The following is a 14,582-nucleotide window of genomic DNA, read 5'->3' on the forward strand; positions in this document are numbered from 1 at the left end:
TATCATCCTCCCCCTTTACTAATACGAGGGTTGTTTTTTTTAAAAAAAAACTTCCTCTAAACTTACAGTAGTTAACTTTTTTCCTTAATACATGGTTTTTGCAAATTAAATGTATTTAAATTAAGAACTTTTTAACATCTCTATCTTGGATTTTATATTTTCATTTAAGAATATTATTTTTATCGTATTTTCATCTTTATTCCAGTTTTATTGTAAACCGCCCAGAGTCACTCTTTGAGGGAGATGGGTGGTGACGAAATTAAAAATATAAATAAATAAATAAAACAGTTCTCATATAATGTGGTTAATTACTGTATTTGCATAATATAAACATTTTTGAGCAGGGCTTTCCCTAATATTCCCTAATATTTAGATTGATGAATTGGATTGTAACTTTCAGAGAAGTGTGAATTAGGATGGATAGTTAAGTTTAGGTACATATATTATTTTGAAAATGCAGAAATAGATTAATGCAAATACACTAATTTCTCCCCTATTCCTAACCCCAGTAGCCCTTATTGGCAATCAAGTTGTAAAAAATAAACTGTAATAGAAAAAAAACTTGTTTAGGAAAAAGTATTGAAGATTAATATTTATGTATTACATTTTAATACACCTATTCTCCAAGAAGCAAGGCTGGTGGGGGGGGGGGAGGTTGTTTCAAGGTAGAATAAGATAAGCTTTTCTCTGAGTATGTGCACTTCGTGCATTTTCTGTTTTTTTTCTTAGGCTATTTTCTGAAATGAGCTTTGTTGATAAGGATAGAATAGCTATTTGGGGCTGGGTAAGTATTAAAGCTAATTTTTTGTTAATGATCAGTTTTAAAAGATTCTGCTGCCAATAAGAAAAAGTATTTCACTTGGACACCCATTGTGAGAAATTCCTGTTGGTGGTAGCACAGCAGACCTTCTTTACAAGTTACTCCTCTATATTTTAGTTAGACCTCTTTCTAAGTAGATAAATGTTTCAATTCAAAAACTGAATTGTTGCTTCCATTTATCTCCCCCACATCCCTATGCCATCTGATGGACTGCTCTGTCACATAGAATGATGGACCATCTGGGCCATTGCCTTGATCCAGCAAGGCTCTTCTACATTCTCACATTCTTTAATGGCCACAATAATTATGTGGCTGGGTTCATACCTTGCTTTAAGCCAAGAGTTGCTCATCTGGAGTTTACTGAGTAAAGCACAGTTGGATAGGTTCATACGCTGCCTTAAGCCATAATGCATGGTGTGCAAACTTTAACTGTTTGGCTCAAACAACATGATAAGCCAAAATCAAGCAAGCTGCATTATGGTTCTACACTGAACCTATCTATGAATCTAGTTTGTCACACTGTCCTCTGTTCTGTGTGTCTAGTGTAGGTTGGCTTCTGTATAAGGCTGTAGCAAATTATAACATTTAACTGTATTTTGAACTGAATGAAACCTGAAAGACCAACAGTTTCTGTCCACTTAAGAGTCTATTCTCATATTTTTATGATATCAGGGTAATATTTTATAATACTACAAGGGAATGTTTTCTTGCAGAAATACTCAAGTCCATCCTTGGAGCGGGAGAGCTGTGTTAGTCTATGGTAGCTTAAAAAGGAGTCAGGTAGCACCTTTTCCAACTATAGCCTGGCTGTAGATGACAGCTTTAATATTTTAGATGATAGCCAGGCTCTGTGCTACAACTGCACTTGATAGAGATGCTCAACTGATGGAATTAAAGCAGCCATTTAGGGGACTCAGCCACCCACCCAATGAAATCAATACACAAATCAATAAAGGCAGATCAATTTTCAGGGAGAACCTCCCTCTTAAAAAACAGACCACAAGAACAGAACAACAGAACATAACTGGTTGTCACCTACAGCTCAGAGCTCAAACCGCTCAAATCCATTATTAATATGCTGCAGCCCATACTGGACAATGACGTACTTTTTCAGGCACTGGGTGGCAGGTCCATGCTTGCATACAGAAAACCACCTAACCTGAAGCAGATTCTCACAGGCAACAAGAAACACAGGACAATGATGGGAACCTGGCCCTGCCACAAACCCAGATGTCTGTCTTGCCTCCACATTTACACCAACAGCACCATGACAGGCCCCAACAAGTACACACACACACACAATTAGAGGCACCTTCACACGCTCTTCCTCTAATGTGATATATGCCATCATCTGCCCCTTTGGATTCTGCATAGGACAAACTTTGCACCAAAAAAAAATGTAATGGTCACAAGTTTAACATCAGGACTCAAAACAAGGTCAAAATAACAGCAGAGCATCTCAGCCTCCTAGGACACTCTATTGCAGATCTTAAAATGACCATCTTGGAAAAACAGGGTTTTAACAGCACTGATAAATGAGAGATTGCTGAACTCACATGCATCAAATGGTTTCAGGCTATCTCAAAAGATCTCAACAAACACAATGTTTTTTTAACACATTGAAATTGTTAATTCATACAATTATTACTTGTAATCTGTCATATGTAAGCATCTGCATAACCAATCTGAATCCCCGCTCCCCTGCCTCATTACAAATTAACTCCAACATCAGTTTAGTCATGATGAAGTGAACTGTTGCTCACAAAAGATTTGCCTTTTAATAAAATTTGTTAGTTGGAACAGGAATGTCCAGACTCCTTCTGATTCAAGCTGCCTTGAGTCGCATGTCAAGTTGGCAGCTATATAAAATGAATGGATGAATGAGGGCGTGTGACACTGTCTCATTCTCCCTAGCCCAACCTAGGGATGCAATTTTTGAAACTAAAACTAATATTACCTTTATAGTATGGGTTTTACTAATGGTTTCCTCGCCACAAAAGTTGTGTTGGGACAGTCCTTGCCTCATTACTCAGCAAACTGAGGTCCAGGCAAAGTTATTCTGTACATGCACACACACACACACCCCACCTTTGTGAGAAGAGCATTGCATCACTCTTGATCTGTTTGGAGTAATGAGATTTCCTTTCTCTCAGTCCTATGGGGGTTATGTAACTTCCATGGTCCTTGGAGCTGGAAGCGATGTGTTCAAGTGTGGAATAGCTGTGGCACCTGTCTCACGCTGGCAGTATTATGGTATGTGTTTCTTTATTCACAATAAAGTAGGAAGTTCCTTTGTCAAGTACTACAGACGTCATACTTGGAAATGCTGTCGAGTATGAATAGCTGAGTACATAATTCTCCCATATAAAGTACCATTCTGTCTGCCTTCCTGAACTCACGTGAGGTATTACACAGTGTCCCTGGGTTATTTTTTTTTCTACTGAAAACTTGGATTTGAAAGGAAGATAATCTGCTTAACCTTTAAATGGCACAAAATTACTTAATATTTGAAATTTTACTATAATGCAAATGTCTGCATTTGCATTCCTCAAAAGTACCATGTGTTCCAAAGTGTTGAGGGATCATTTCTGAATGTCATAAAATTCGTTGGCACTGCTACCAACTTCCTTTATTACAATGAGCTCTGGAAAGAAGGGTCATATATTTAATCATTTATTAGAATATTTACCAATTAAATCATACTGCTGATTGCCTCTCATGTATAATAAAGTAGATATCAAACTGTTAATATTAGTTGGCTTGGTGTTCTAAAAATTCCCAAAGGGGAATTTTGAACATTAAAGCTGTATATTTCTGCCTCATATTTAATTCTAGTTATGGGGTGACTGGGTGGGCCCTATGATGGCTTCCTTAGCTTCTGCTTTTCACAGAGCGATGAGAGAGCATGATTTGGCTAAATTTGCTAGAAGTAGAAAGGATGACACGTGTGGATTTATTTAAGTTCCCTCTTTTCATGCTTTCCCTTAGAATATCAGTGCTGTTTAACTTCTTATGTCCCACCATCAGAGGATAAGTTTTACTGTTCTGCTTTTTAAAAAAATCATTGTGTAACAAAATATACAAGACATTCATAGATAGCTCTCATTGCATATGAATATGCTATGTCCAGGCAAATCATAGTTTTGTTTTGTTTGTTTTTTTGTACTTTGAAATGATACAGAAACCTGTTTACCAAGAGGGAATATGGTATGGCTACATAGGCAGCAATCTCTTTTAAATGGCTTCCAGTGCACCAGCTGCCAGGTGTTGGAATATTTATTTTTATGACATCTCTATCCTTCCTTTCATCAAGGAGCTCAAGGCAGCAAATATGGTCCCTCTTCCACTTTTCCTTTGCAAGAACCCTGCAAGGTGGCTAGGTATTTGGAATAGTGTCATGCTACCAGATTCCTGCTAACTTGCCAGGACTTTCTCCAGCTTCTTTGTGGGGCATTTTGTGTATTTTCTTGCTCTGGAGAAAGGAAAATCTCCTCCTTCCTGTTAGTTGGTGGACTTGCTTCTTCTGATGGAAGCATAAAGCTGGATCTCACCTAGTGACTAGTCCAGAGTCAACCAGTATGCTATATGGCTGAGTGGGAATTTAAACCTGGGTCTCTAGTCATAGTCTAAGCCAGGGTTTCCCAAACTGTGAGGAGTACCTCCCTTTGGGAGGTGCAGCTGGAGTCCAGGGGAGGTGTGAAGAACCTTTTGGTTAATAAATCTCTACCTTTCCCAAAGTTTCTTTGTATTGTTTTCGTTGTTCATTTGTGTTCATTTTGGTGTTTGGATTTTTAGGGGAGGTGTGTTTATTAAGATTTCATTAAAGGGAGGTGTGATGGCAAAAAGTTTGGGAACCCCTGGTTTAAGCCTTTAACCACCACTTTAAACTAGAGATGAGTAAGGTACAGCTATTGTCTACTCCATAGGGTCTGGGGAGATTAGAAAATCAGCTAGTTTTTTATGGTTGTGGGCAGGAGATCTTGGGGATGGTCAAAAAAAGTCTAGATAGTGTCTGTAGCCACATGACACACACACTCTGCCAGATACCCCTTGTTTGGGGACTTTTTAAAAAAAAATGCTTGAAATGAAATAAACAATATGCTGAGGGGAAAAAAAATCAAGAAATTGTTGATGGTTTGTTACAGCACCCTAAAAGAAATAGCCTTGTTTTGATAGCATCTTCAGTTTATTGCAATTCAGCCAGAGAAACAGACTCAGGGAAACTTCCATTTTCTTTCCAGTTGATGAGAGAATAATATTACTTTGGCATAAGGTTGCTGAGAATAATTAATAATGCTGTTGCTATGGACAACTGCACACTGAATATTTAAAAATGTGATTATCTTCAGTGCTTATTATTAAGAAAACAGTAAATTTGGGGGGAAAGTTAGCGCAATAAAGCGTTCACTATATTGGTAAGTAGAAGCCAATGAATGCTAGAGTTAAATAAGTAAGCGTACCCTATAGATATCTCACAATGCCTTACTTCTCTATTCCCCTCCATCCCAGATTCTATATATACTGAACGCTACATGGGTTTGCCTGTAGAAAGTGATAACCTGGATAATTATGAGGTAAGGAAATGTCTTTGGCTTCTTACTTTACAAAGAGAAAGCAACAGTGCAAGATGAATCTCACTCAGTGTGACTTCCACTCACACACTGGGACTTTAACTTCCTTTCTTCCCTGCACTTCCACAATCAACTTGGGGTCACACACACACTCACCCCAAGTCCTACAGAATGTGGGGAATGTGGGAGGCAAGTAGAGAGAGAAATCAGCCTCCTTCCTATCCTACTTACAGAAAAGTGGTTACATGGTTAGTTACTTATTTAGGGTATCAGAAACAATACTTGTTCTAGGTGAAGAATACTCTTAACAGATTCTGTTGAGTGTTGCTAAAATATTCCAGATGTTTCCTAAATTATTTACAGTGTTTTGCAATACTGTAGAGGTTAGGTTCCTCCATTTGTTTGGAATACGGATTCCATCTGTCTCTATTAGAATATAAATATTTATACATATCTTTTGTAAAACTGCTTTTAATTTATTAAAGAAATGAAATTCATACATTATTTGATATACCCATGTGTACCCAGTCTGGGCTCTGAGCAAATTTTAACACTCTGGCTACAGTCTCTGGGCTGCAGTAATCTAGACAGCCATTAGATGGCAGCAAGCTGTACTTTGCTGCTTTTAGTGTTGTCTGAATTTTTGCAGCCCAGAGATGTGGCCCTGTTTAACATTGCACCACTTGGCAAGTTCATCATGAGGACATGGCTGCATGGAATTGACCAAGACCTCGTAAAAGCATCTTTTCCTTCCCTCTTTCTTTTCTTTTTTAATCTGCAGCATATCTCCACTAAGACAGATTTAGGCATTGGATTTTTTATTTGACTTCTGCAGTTTGCACTGCAATTGAAATGGTGGCATATTCTCCAGGAGCAGTGAGGTATTAGCCTGAGATGTATCTCTGCTGCATTGCTCTTAAACAAGCACATCTTCTGTTATATCTGCTCTTGCAGAGCCTGCATGTGCCAGTGCATACTTTTTTACTGCCCTTGTAAATTTTGTGCTCAGTATGTTGTGTGCATGTTTCTGTTTCTTCAGTATCGCCTTTATGATGCATTTGCTCCAAAGAGATCTTTATAGGAAACCTTAGACATTATATTTCTAAGCATACAGTTTCTCATTTTCCCATTACATCATGATAACCATTCATACGGACTCTGCCACATCCACGGTGTTTGAACACCTACTGAGATGTGCAGAAACTGTTCAGAAATGGAATGGATGTGCGTGTTGAGGGTGTACATCTGATAAGGAGATCTAAAATGGGTGGAAGATGCAGAAATGTTGTTTTGAAAGTTAAAGGTGATGAGTACAGAAATAGATATGGAACTGAATTAATACACTGACCACATACAGTCACAAAACCCACTGTGGTCCAAGGGAGAAGAATTTTGCTGAGAACCCCTGCTATCCTGTCCCTGCTCCTCCAATTGCTACTTGACAGAGAAGCACCCATTTAACAAATGCTGCTACTGGGCATCTGCTATACAGGCTTGCCTTTAACGAGGGGGAGGAGAAGAGTGAAAGGTGGGAAAAACGCCCAAGTACTAATAAATAAAATCCATAATCATAAAATGGGGGTTTGATACCAGATAATTTGTTTTAGTACTTAAAAACCTAAGATGGGCAGTCATACAAATCTTTTAAATAAATAAATCTGGATTTCTGCAAATCTGAGAACCAGTTTGGAATAGTGGTTAAGGCACCAAGCTAGAAACTGGGAGACCAAGAGTTCTAGTTCCATCTTAGGCACGGAGCCAGCTGGGTGACCTTGGGCCAGTCACTTTCTCTCAGCTGTAGGAAGGAGGCAAGGGCAAACCACTTGTGAAAAACCTTGCCAAGAAAACTTCAGGGACTTGTCTAGGCAGTCACAAGGAGTCAAAAACTGACTCAAAGGCACCCTCACCCCACAAAGAACAACACACCCAACCCTTAAAAACCTAAGATGGCCAACCATACAAATCTGTTAAACGAATAAACCTGGAGTTCTGCAAATTTACCTATTCATGTCTCAATTTCCAATACTGCTCCAACCTAAAAGAGTGCAGTCACATTCATTCACTCCAGTCTAACTCACAAAGTAGTTAAGACAGAATGGGATAATCTCATTTACTTGGCTTGGATCTTATTTGTGGGTGGATCCAAATGAGTTTAGTCAGTATGCACTTCAGGTTTACACACCCTAGAGAGGAAATAAAACTGCCACTATAATAATGTCACTATAAAATTCTATAGTGTGACTACACTTAGAATAATGTACAGTATGATCTTTCTGGCCACACCTCAGAAAGAATGCTGCAAGCTAAAAAAAGACAAAGAACAGGACGTCCAGAATAATTGTTGGGGGTGCAACAAGCAATGAAATGTATATCATGGTGTAAAACTTGCAGCTTGTACTTGAAGGTCCTCCTTTACTGCAGTCACCTATGATTTCCTATGACCCTAAGGGGAGAGATGACCATGCCTTTAAAAAGTAAAACAAAAAGCTTGGTGTGAAGATGAGAAAGAAAAGACATGATGGGTGAAGTAGTAAAAGTCATGCATAATGTAAAAAAATTGAACAGTCTTTTTCCCCTCCTCTTAGCAGTATTACGATCATTGCATGAAAAAACATGGGGAAATTTGGGACTAGTGAAAGAAAGAACTTGTTTACACATTCATAACTAATTGTTGGGACTCCCTGCCATCAGTGGTGCTGTTCCCTGTTATTTATTGAAATGGCCTTCAGTGTCCTGAGCACTACTAATTTTAATGACTACCTCCTGAATCATAGGCAGGCTAGTTTTACATCGCAACTACTAGGGAGCAAAGGTGGGCAACAGCTATTACCTTGTCCTATTTGTGACTTTCTTTAAAGCAGTCGAGTCAAAAGTCTCTGCGCATTTCGTGGATGCATTTGGCCAGATCCAGTCCAGTAGGGCTTTTCTATTGTTTTCATCAAGTAATGAAGGAAATAGTTTTAGTCTCTAGGGAAAAGTCACAGTTTGGCCATTTGGTGACCTACTCCCCTTCTGTCAGCTACATGAGAGATTTTAACTTAAAAAGTTGTCTGGGTTTTCAGTAAACTTTCTAATTTAAATCCAACTAGTTATGAAGTCTTTATTCTACCATACCCACCAGTGCTTTCTATATTTGGGGAGGAGGGTTGCTTGCCGAGTAACTTTGGGTTCTAATAAGTCACTTTGTAGAGCAGCAGATCCACAAAGCCCTTATGGAATTGGAAGTCTCTTAACTTTCTACAGATTGAAATGTTAGTGCTCTGGGTGCACTGTGTCACTCTGCAGCTTCACAGCACAGATGGCACCAGAGGACTGTGTAATCTTTTTTTGCCAGGAGTCGACTTCTCTTGGCACAGGATTCATTGCTGGCAGTGTCCACGTTGAAACTGCCAGTACCCAAAAGCTAAAGGTTTCCAGTGTGTTACTCAGAGGATTAAATTGGAGAATTTGAAAGTTAGGGAGAGACTGAGATACCGAAGAGACTGTTATTGTGCACTGAATCCCCTAAGGGAAGAAAAGTTAGTATTTAATTCAATTCAAGTTATAAGCAGCAAGGAGTGAAAACCTTCTTGGTTTAAGGTGTTATTTGGAGTAGGTTTCTCCCCTTTCAGTGGCCCCAGTTTTCTTCTTCTGTTGGAACAATGAATCACCTTGTTTTCACCTTTTCCGGCCTACAAAAAACAAAATAACATCAAAGAACTCTCCTCAGAATACCCTCACTCTCGGTGAGTCGGATATCTCCTCCCTGCCTCCCTCCTGCAGAAATTCCTCCTAAAGGCTGTTAGCTCAGTGCAGAACCTACAGAATCAGCTGTAACTGTGCTTGTGTCACTCTCACTGGTACTGTTATGGTGCATTAACCTTTCTGGTGTAGATAATTACATCGGTGGAAGTCCTTTTACAGAGTTCTGTCTTGTTCTCTCCAGGCTGGGGAGCACATTCCCTATGTAATTATTAAATGGGTGATCAGATACTTCAGTCCCCGTTTACGTGTAGCCATAAAACATCCAATTATAAAGCAGCATTCCCTAACCTGGCCACCTCCAGATAGGGTTGATTGCCATTCCCAGAACCCCTACTTATTTTCTCAAAGAAATTAACAAAACCATGCTGGTTGGAATTTACAGTCCCAACCTCTGTGAAGACTGACAGGCTGCGGGGAGGCTGTCCTGGAGCCTGTGCATTTCCTAGGGGTATGTAGTACTGATCCACTGTACGAGAGTGCTGCTTCGGTGAAATCCAGTTTGAATCAGAACATACGGTGTCCGTCTTCCAATGGCAAGTGATTCCTGTTCAAAGGCCGATCATGCCAATTGGGGCAGCAGCTGCACAAGTTGCTAGCAACTCTTAATCTTTGGTGACACAACACACTATTTAATTCACACAAGCCTGTTCCCCCCTTCAGGGAGATGCCCAGCAGCTGAGCATGTGAACATTCAAAGGGAATCATTGTGTCTGGAGATGATGGGATGACACTGGTGCTAAAATTCTGAATGTAGTGTTGTGGCTGAGGCCTCCCCTTTGAACATGCAGGTCGTCAGGTGTTGAAGATGTGTGAAGCGGCCCCAGGTCAGAGCCCCTGTGCTGTTCAGCTTCACAGAACACTTCATCTTTTTGAAGCTCAAACGCTCTAATACTTCGCTGTGGTCAAGGTTGTCATTTGAGGCCTTTTACATAGATGCACAGGCTTCTATGTCCAACAAGTCTGTTCCTAAGTTGAGGTCTTCTCCCTCAGCATTGGAACAAGTGCTGTAAAAGAGAACGAGGAGGAGAGCCAAATGCATTATTGCACAGTAGGATTAATACTTTATCAATGGTATTGTGGACAAATAGCTCCACAAGTGTCTCTGGATTGCAAACTAGAAGAGATTTTAAGCCTGATAGATCAGCCCTAAAACTGTACAGTTCCCAAAGGAAGATCAAGAGAAGGCCTGAAGGAAACTAGACTGACATGTACAAGGGGAGGGGGAAGGGCTGAATTGATGACTTGTGGGGGCGGGAAGGAAGGGCGATGCAGATCGTAGCTGTCATGTGCTGCCAGAAGACCATGCACTGGAGGGGGGGGACTGTTAAACTTGTGAAAGAGGTTGTTTTGCAGCTCTCTCTGAATTTGATATGCTGTTGGCAAGTATTCGAAGCAGTCATAGATTTGGCAATCTTCTACTAGCAGATTTGAAATGTTCATTCCTCAAGAACTGCTGCATCATTAGGTTATGCAAAACAGGGTACAATTTTGTAAATATGCCATCTTGTACTGATATGACATTTATTCTATTATCCAAGAAATATGCCAAAGGGAGAGAGACCTTCAGATTCCAGCCAAATATTAACTTGTTTATTGAGTGCTGGTAAAATGTTGACTGCTGTTTGATCTTTTCATGAAGCGAGCACTCCTTGTGGTGGCCTTAATATTAAGGAGGAGCAGAGGGCATTTGCACAGCTGGATTCACAAAAACAGTGTAGTCATACACAGATTGCCTTGTCTGAAAAAGATTCCTGAAGCCTATTTCTTGGGTCAGTGTCTCCCTTGTAAAGATAGACTAACAGTGGCCTGGTTTATTCGATAAACATTAGGCAAATGTGGCTTAATAAATAGCAACGGAGGATGGTGATTCCATTTTTGGCTGGCCCTTAATTCTTGGGAACAAGTTATATTCAAAACCGACGTTACATTTTTTCTCCAGTTGTTCACAGTCAACAAACAGAACAATTGAAGAAAAAAAAATCAGGTCGGTTTTGCCAGGAGAATGAAGAGCTGTCAACGTATGGCATAGATTATCTTTTTCTTGATTGTCACTGGACAATCCATGCAATACCATGCAGAGGACCCATGCTGAGCTCTGCAAGTCCACAAGGGGAGCACCAGAGAACCACAGGGAAATGTAGCATTCAACTTTGTGCAGTGTTATACTTTAGTTTTGCATAGATATTTGTTGAATGTGAAGCTGGACCATCTTCCTGCTGAAAAGTGCATTTACCTTGCTGGCACTAATCACGAAAAGGGAACAACAGGCATAGAGTTACTTCTGTTTATTCCCCTAAGCTAGAAGCCTGTGCTGTCAACACAAAGTTGGCAAGTGGGATGTGAGCCTTCACAAACACACACACAGCTTTGTGGGGTTGAACACAATGGCTGCCAGTGATCCGTGGGCACGATGTATATGTGCGAGATAAATTTTTAAATTTACAGGATATTTTTATCCAGACTGCTTGGACAAGTACTAAGACACTGGATCATCGGTAGCATACGTATCAGGAGCTCTGCTTACCAAAGCTGTAGTGACCAAAAAAGTATCTGTGGGGAAGTAATTTCCATAAGCTGTGTTTTGGTTCATGCAACGTGTTACTTCCATCTATTAAGATTCATATTTTGCAATTTATCCTCAGGGCATGAACAGCGGGAGCTTTTATGTAATCCTTTAGTTATCCAAAAGTGTTTGGTAGTTGTCCAGCAATTTAGATAAAGGAAGTTATATTTTGCCATCAGGTAGTAGTAATTAGAACATCAGCTTCGTAAGTTGAAAAGCTTATTTCTATAAACCTCTCTAAGCAAACCCACAGTCATTCCATTTCTGTATAGGTAATCCTCACTTAACGACCACAATTGAGACCAGAATTTTGGGTGCTAATTTTGGTAGTGAAGCGGTCATTAAGCAAATCCAACCCGATTTTATGACCTTTTTCCCCAGCGGCCATTAAGAGAATCACTGCGGTCGTTAAGTGAATCCCTTGGTCTTTAAGCAAATCACACAGTTCCCCATTGATTTTGCTTGCCAGAAGCCAGCTGGGAAGGTTGAAAATGGTGACCACATGACCACAGGATGCTGTGACAATTATAAATGAACCGGTTGCCAAGTGCCCAAATTGTGATCATGTGACCACAGAGATGCTGCAACGGTCATAAGTGAGCACCGGTTGTAAGTCGGTTTTTTCAGCACCATCATAAGTCTGAACTGTCACTAAATAAATGGTCATTAAATGAGAACTACCTATACTCAGAAAGTATAATAAGATCCAGGGGTGTTCTTTTTCCATCGGTGTTCTGCCTTTGGATATTTGTGACAATAGTTGAGGCTTTCATTTTCATCGCTGGTGCAGAAGTTTGGATCTGCGTTCCCCTGGCAAATGGTCCTCAGCAGCACTTCAGAGAGAACAATTGCATCTGTGTCTTCTGAACTCAAGGTGCACCTTCTCCCTGTGTGCAGAGAGGTTTTCCCATTGATGAATGCTATATGAATAGCATGCTCATATAGACACAACCTTTATTTTCCTTTTGAATTAAAAAAGCAATTTGTTCTATTAATTTGTATTCGAGTCACTCACACTTAGGATTACATTTGTTTATTTATTTTTACATTTTTCCCCATTTTAGAACTCCACAGTAATGGCCAGAGCAGAAAACTTCCGAAAAGTTGACTATCTCCTGATCCATGGAACAGCAGATGGTAAGCAGAACTTAGACCTCACTGATCATACAGAGTGTGGTTCTGTTAGTAATAAAACAAAACCAAAAAAGGCAACACAGGAGCACAGCCTTGAGGACAACTTTGTCCATTTGTGCATGTCTGGTAAATATCTAGTAAAAAGGTCTGTGATTAGTTTTCCCTTCCTTCACTACACCCAGGTAATAGTCTGCTTTTATTGTGACATTTATCTGTTTGTTTATTCTTAATTCCTAGATAATGTTCATTTTCAGCAAGCAGCCCAGATTTCAAAAGCTCTGGTTGATGCGCAGGTGGATTTCCAATCAATGGTATGTGATGGCATTCATTAGAAGCTTAGTAGACCTGTTGTTTACATTCTGAATGAAAAAATAAACATAAGAAAAGGAGGCTAGGTTTGTGAAAGGGGATGTACAAGTCACAAAAACAAAGTTGCAGATTATGAAACTGTAGAAATAGATGCATGTGTGCTTCCTTTAAAGTGAATAGTTGGTTTCATTTGCTGAAAAGTTCCAGTGATGTGCAGCAGCATCAGTAATACAATTCTTGAGTATTTGGGAAGGGAGAAGATACAATCCATGAAATAGCCCAGTGCCTGGGGGCTGTGGGGGTCTGGATGGGGAACCCTGGTAAGACAGAGTTGCTGTGGATTGACGGCCTCTCGGTTTCCAGGAAGTTGTCTTCTTTGGTTCTGGATGGGGTGGCACTTCCCCACTCGGAACCAGTGCGGCACCTGGGGGTCCTCCTGGACTCATGACTTCTGCTCGAAGAGCAGATGGCAGTCGCAGCCAGGAGGGCCTTTGCACATCTTCGGGTGGTGCGCCAGCTATGCCCATTCCTGGACCAAGATGCCCTCCGAACAGTCACTCATGCCCTTGTCATCTCCCACATAGACAATGCAATGTGCTGTACATGGGGCTACCCTAGAAGAGTATTCGGAAGCTTCAGCTGGTCCAGAATGCAGCTGCGCAGACAGTTACCGGTGCTGTAAAATCAGCCCATGTGACACCACTGTTACGTGAGCTGCCTTGGGTACCACTTTGCTTCCGGGTCCAATTCAAGGTGTTGGTTATCACCTTTAAAGCCCTACATGACATGGGTCATCCCCATAATATCGACCTGCCCCACCTGGTCAGGCAGAGAGGGCATGCTGTGGACCCCATCAGCACAGGAATTTCATCTAGTGGGGTCCAGGAGGTGGGCCTTCTCTGCAGTGGCGCCCGCCCTTTGGAATATCCTGCCCCCAGAGTTGAGACGGGTTTCCTCGCTCCCAGCCTTCAAGAAGAATTTGAAGACCTGGTTTTGCCGCCTTGCCTGGGATGGGGAGGGTAACAGCTCCACCTGGGGGTGGTTGGCACCATAGCATCCCCTATTGATTGTGATGCCATCTCCTCTTGGATTTTACATTTATTATTTATATTTTTAGATTGTAATTTAAGCCTACATGTTTTTACTGTTACTTTTATTGTAAACTGCCCAGAGTCCCCCACTGGGGGGAGATGGGAGGTGATAAAAATGTAAATAAATAAATAGGTAGGTAGGTAGGTAGCAAAGCTTTTCACTTGCCTTTTTTCAGCAGCAATTTAGCTTTCCCACTATTGAGAGGTCCTAAGGTAAGGGTAGGCGACTTGAGAATATAAAATGGATGCATTCACAAAATGGAAACTTGCCCATTCTCAAAATGGGTACAATAGTGGGCATGGCCAATGCACAGAACAACTGTTAATCAGAAAGTGAGTGAGTCCCTTGG

At 40.7% G+C, this 14,582-nt stretch overlaps 1 protein-coding gene across 2 annotated transcripts in view; it reads left to right on the forward strand.

Annotated features, from left to right (window-relative positions):
• The window catches only part of DPP4 (dipeptidyl peptidase 4), a 77,086-nt gene that overhangs the window by 53,780 nt on the left and 8,724 nt on the right, over nucleotides 1-14,582 (forward strand). For both annotated transcript variants that reach the window (XM_063318306.1, XM_063318305.1), the window contains exons 21-25: nucleotides 730-784; nucleotides 2,974-3,073; nucleotides 5,330-5,394; nucleotides 12,763-12,835; nucleotides 13,070-13,143. In XM_063318306.1, coding sequence (XP_063174376.1) covers nucleotides 730-784; nucleotides 2,974-3,073; nucleotides 5,330-5,394; nucleotides 12,763-12,835; nucleotides 13,070-13,143 — 367 coding nt within the window. The remainder of the gene's footprint in view (nucleotides 1-729; nucleotides 785-2,973; nucleotides 3,074-5,329; nucleotides 5,395-12,762; nucleotides 12,836-13,069; nucleotides 13,144-14,582) is intronic.

Source organism: Candoia aspera, chromosome 1 (genome assembly GCF_035149785.1).
Source record: "Candoia aspera isolate rCanAsp1 chromosome 1, rCanAsp1.hap2, whole genome shotgun sequence".
NCBI lineage: Eukaryota > Metazoa > Chordata > Lepidosauria > Squamata > Boidae > Candoia > Candoia aspera.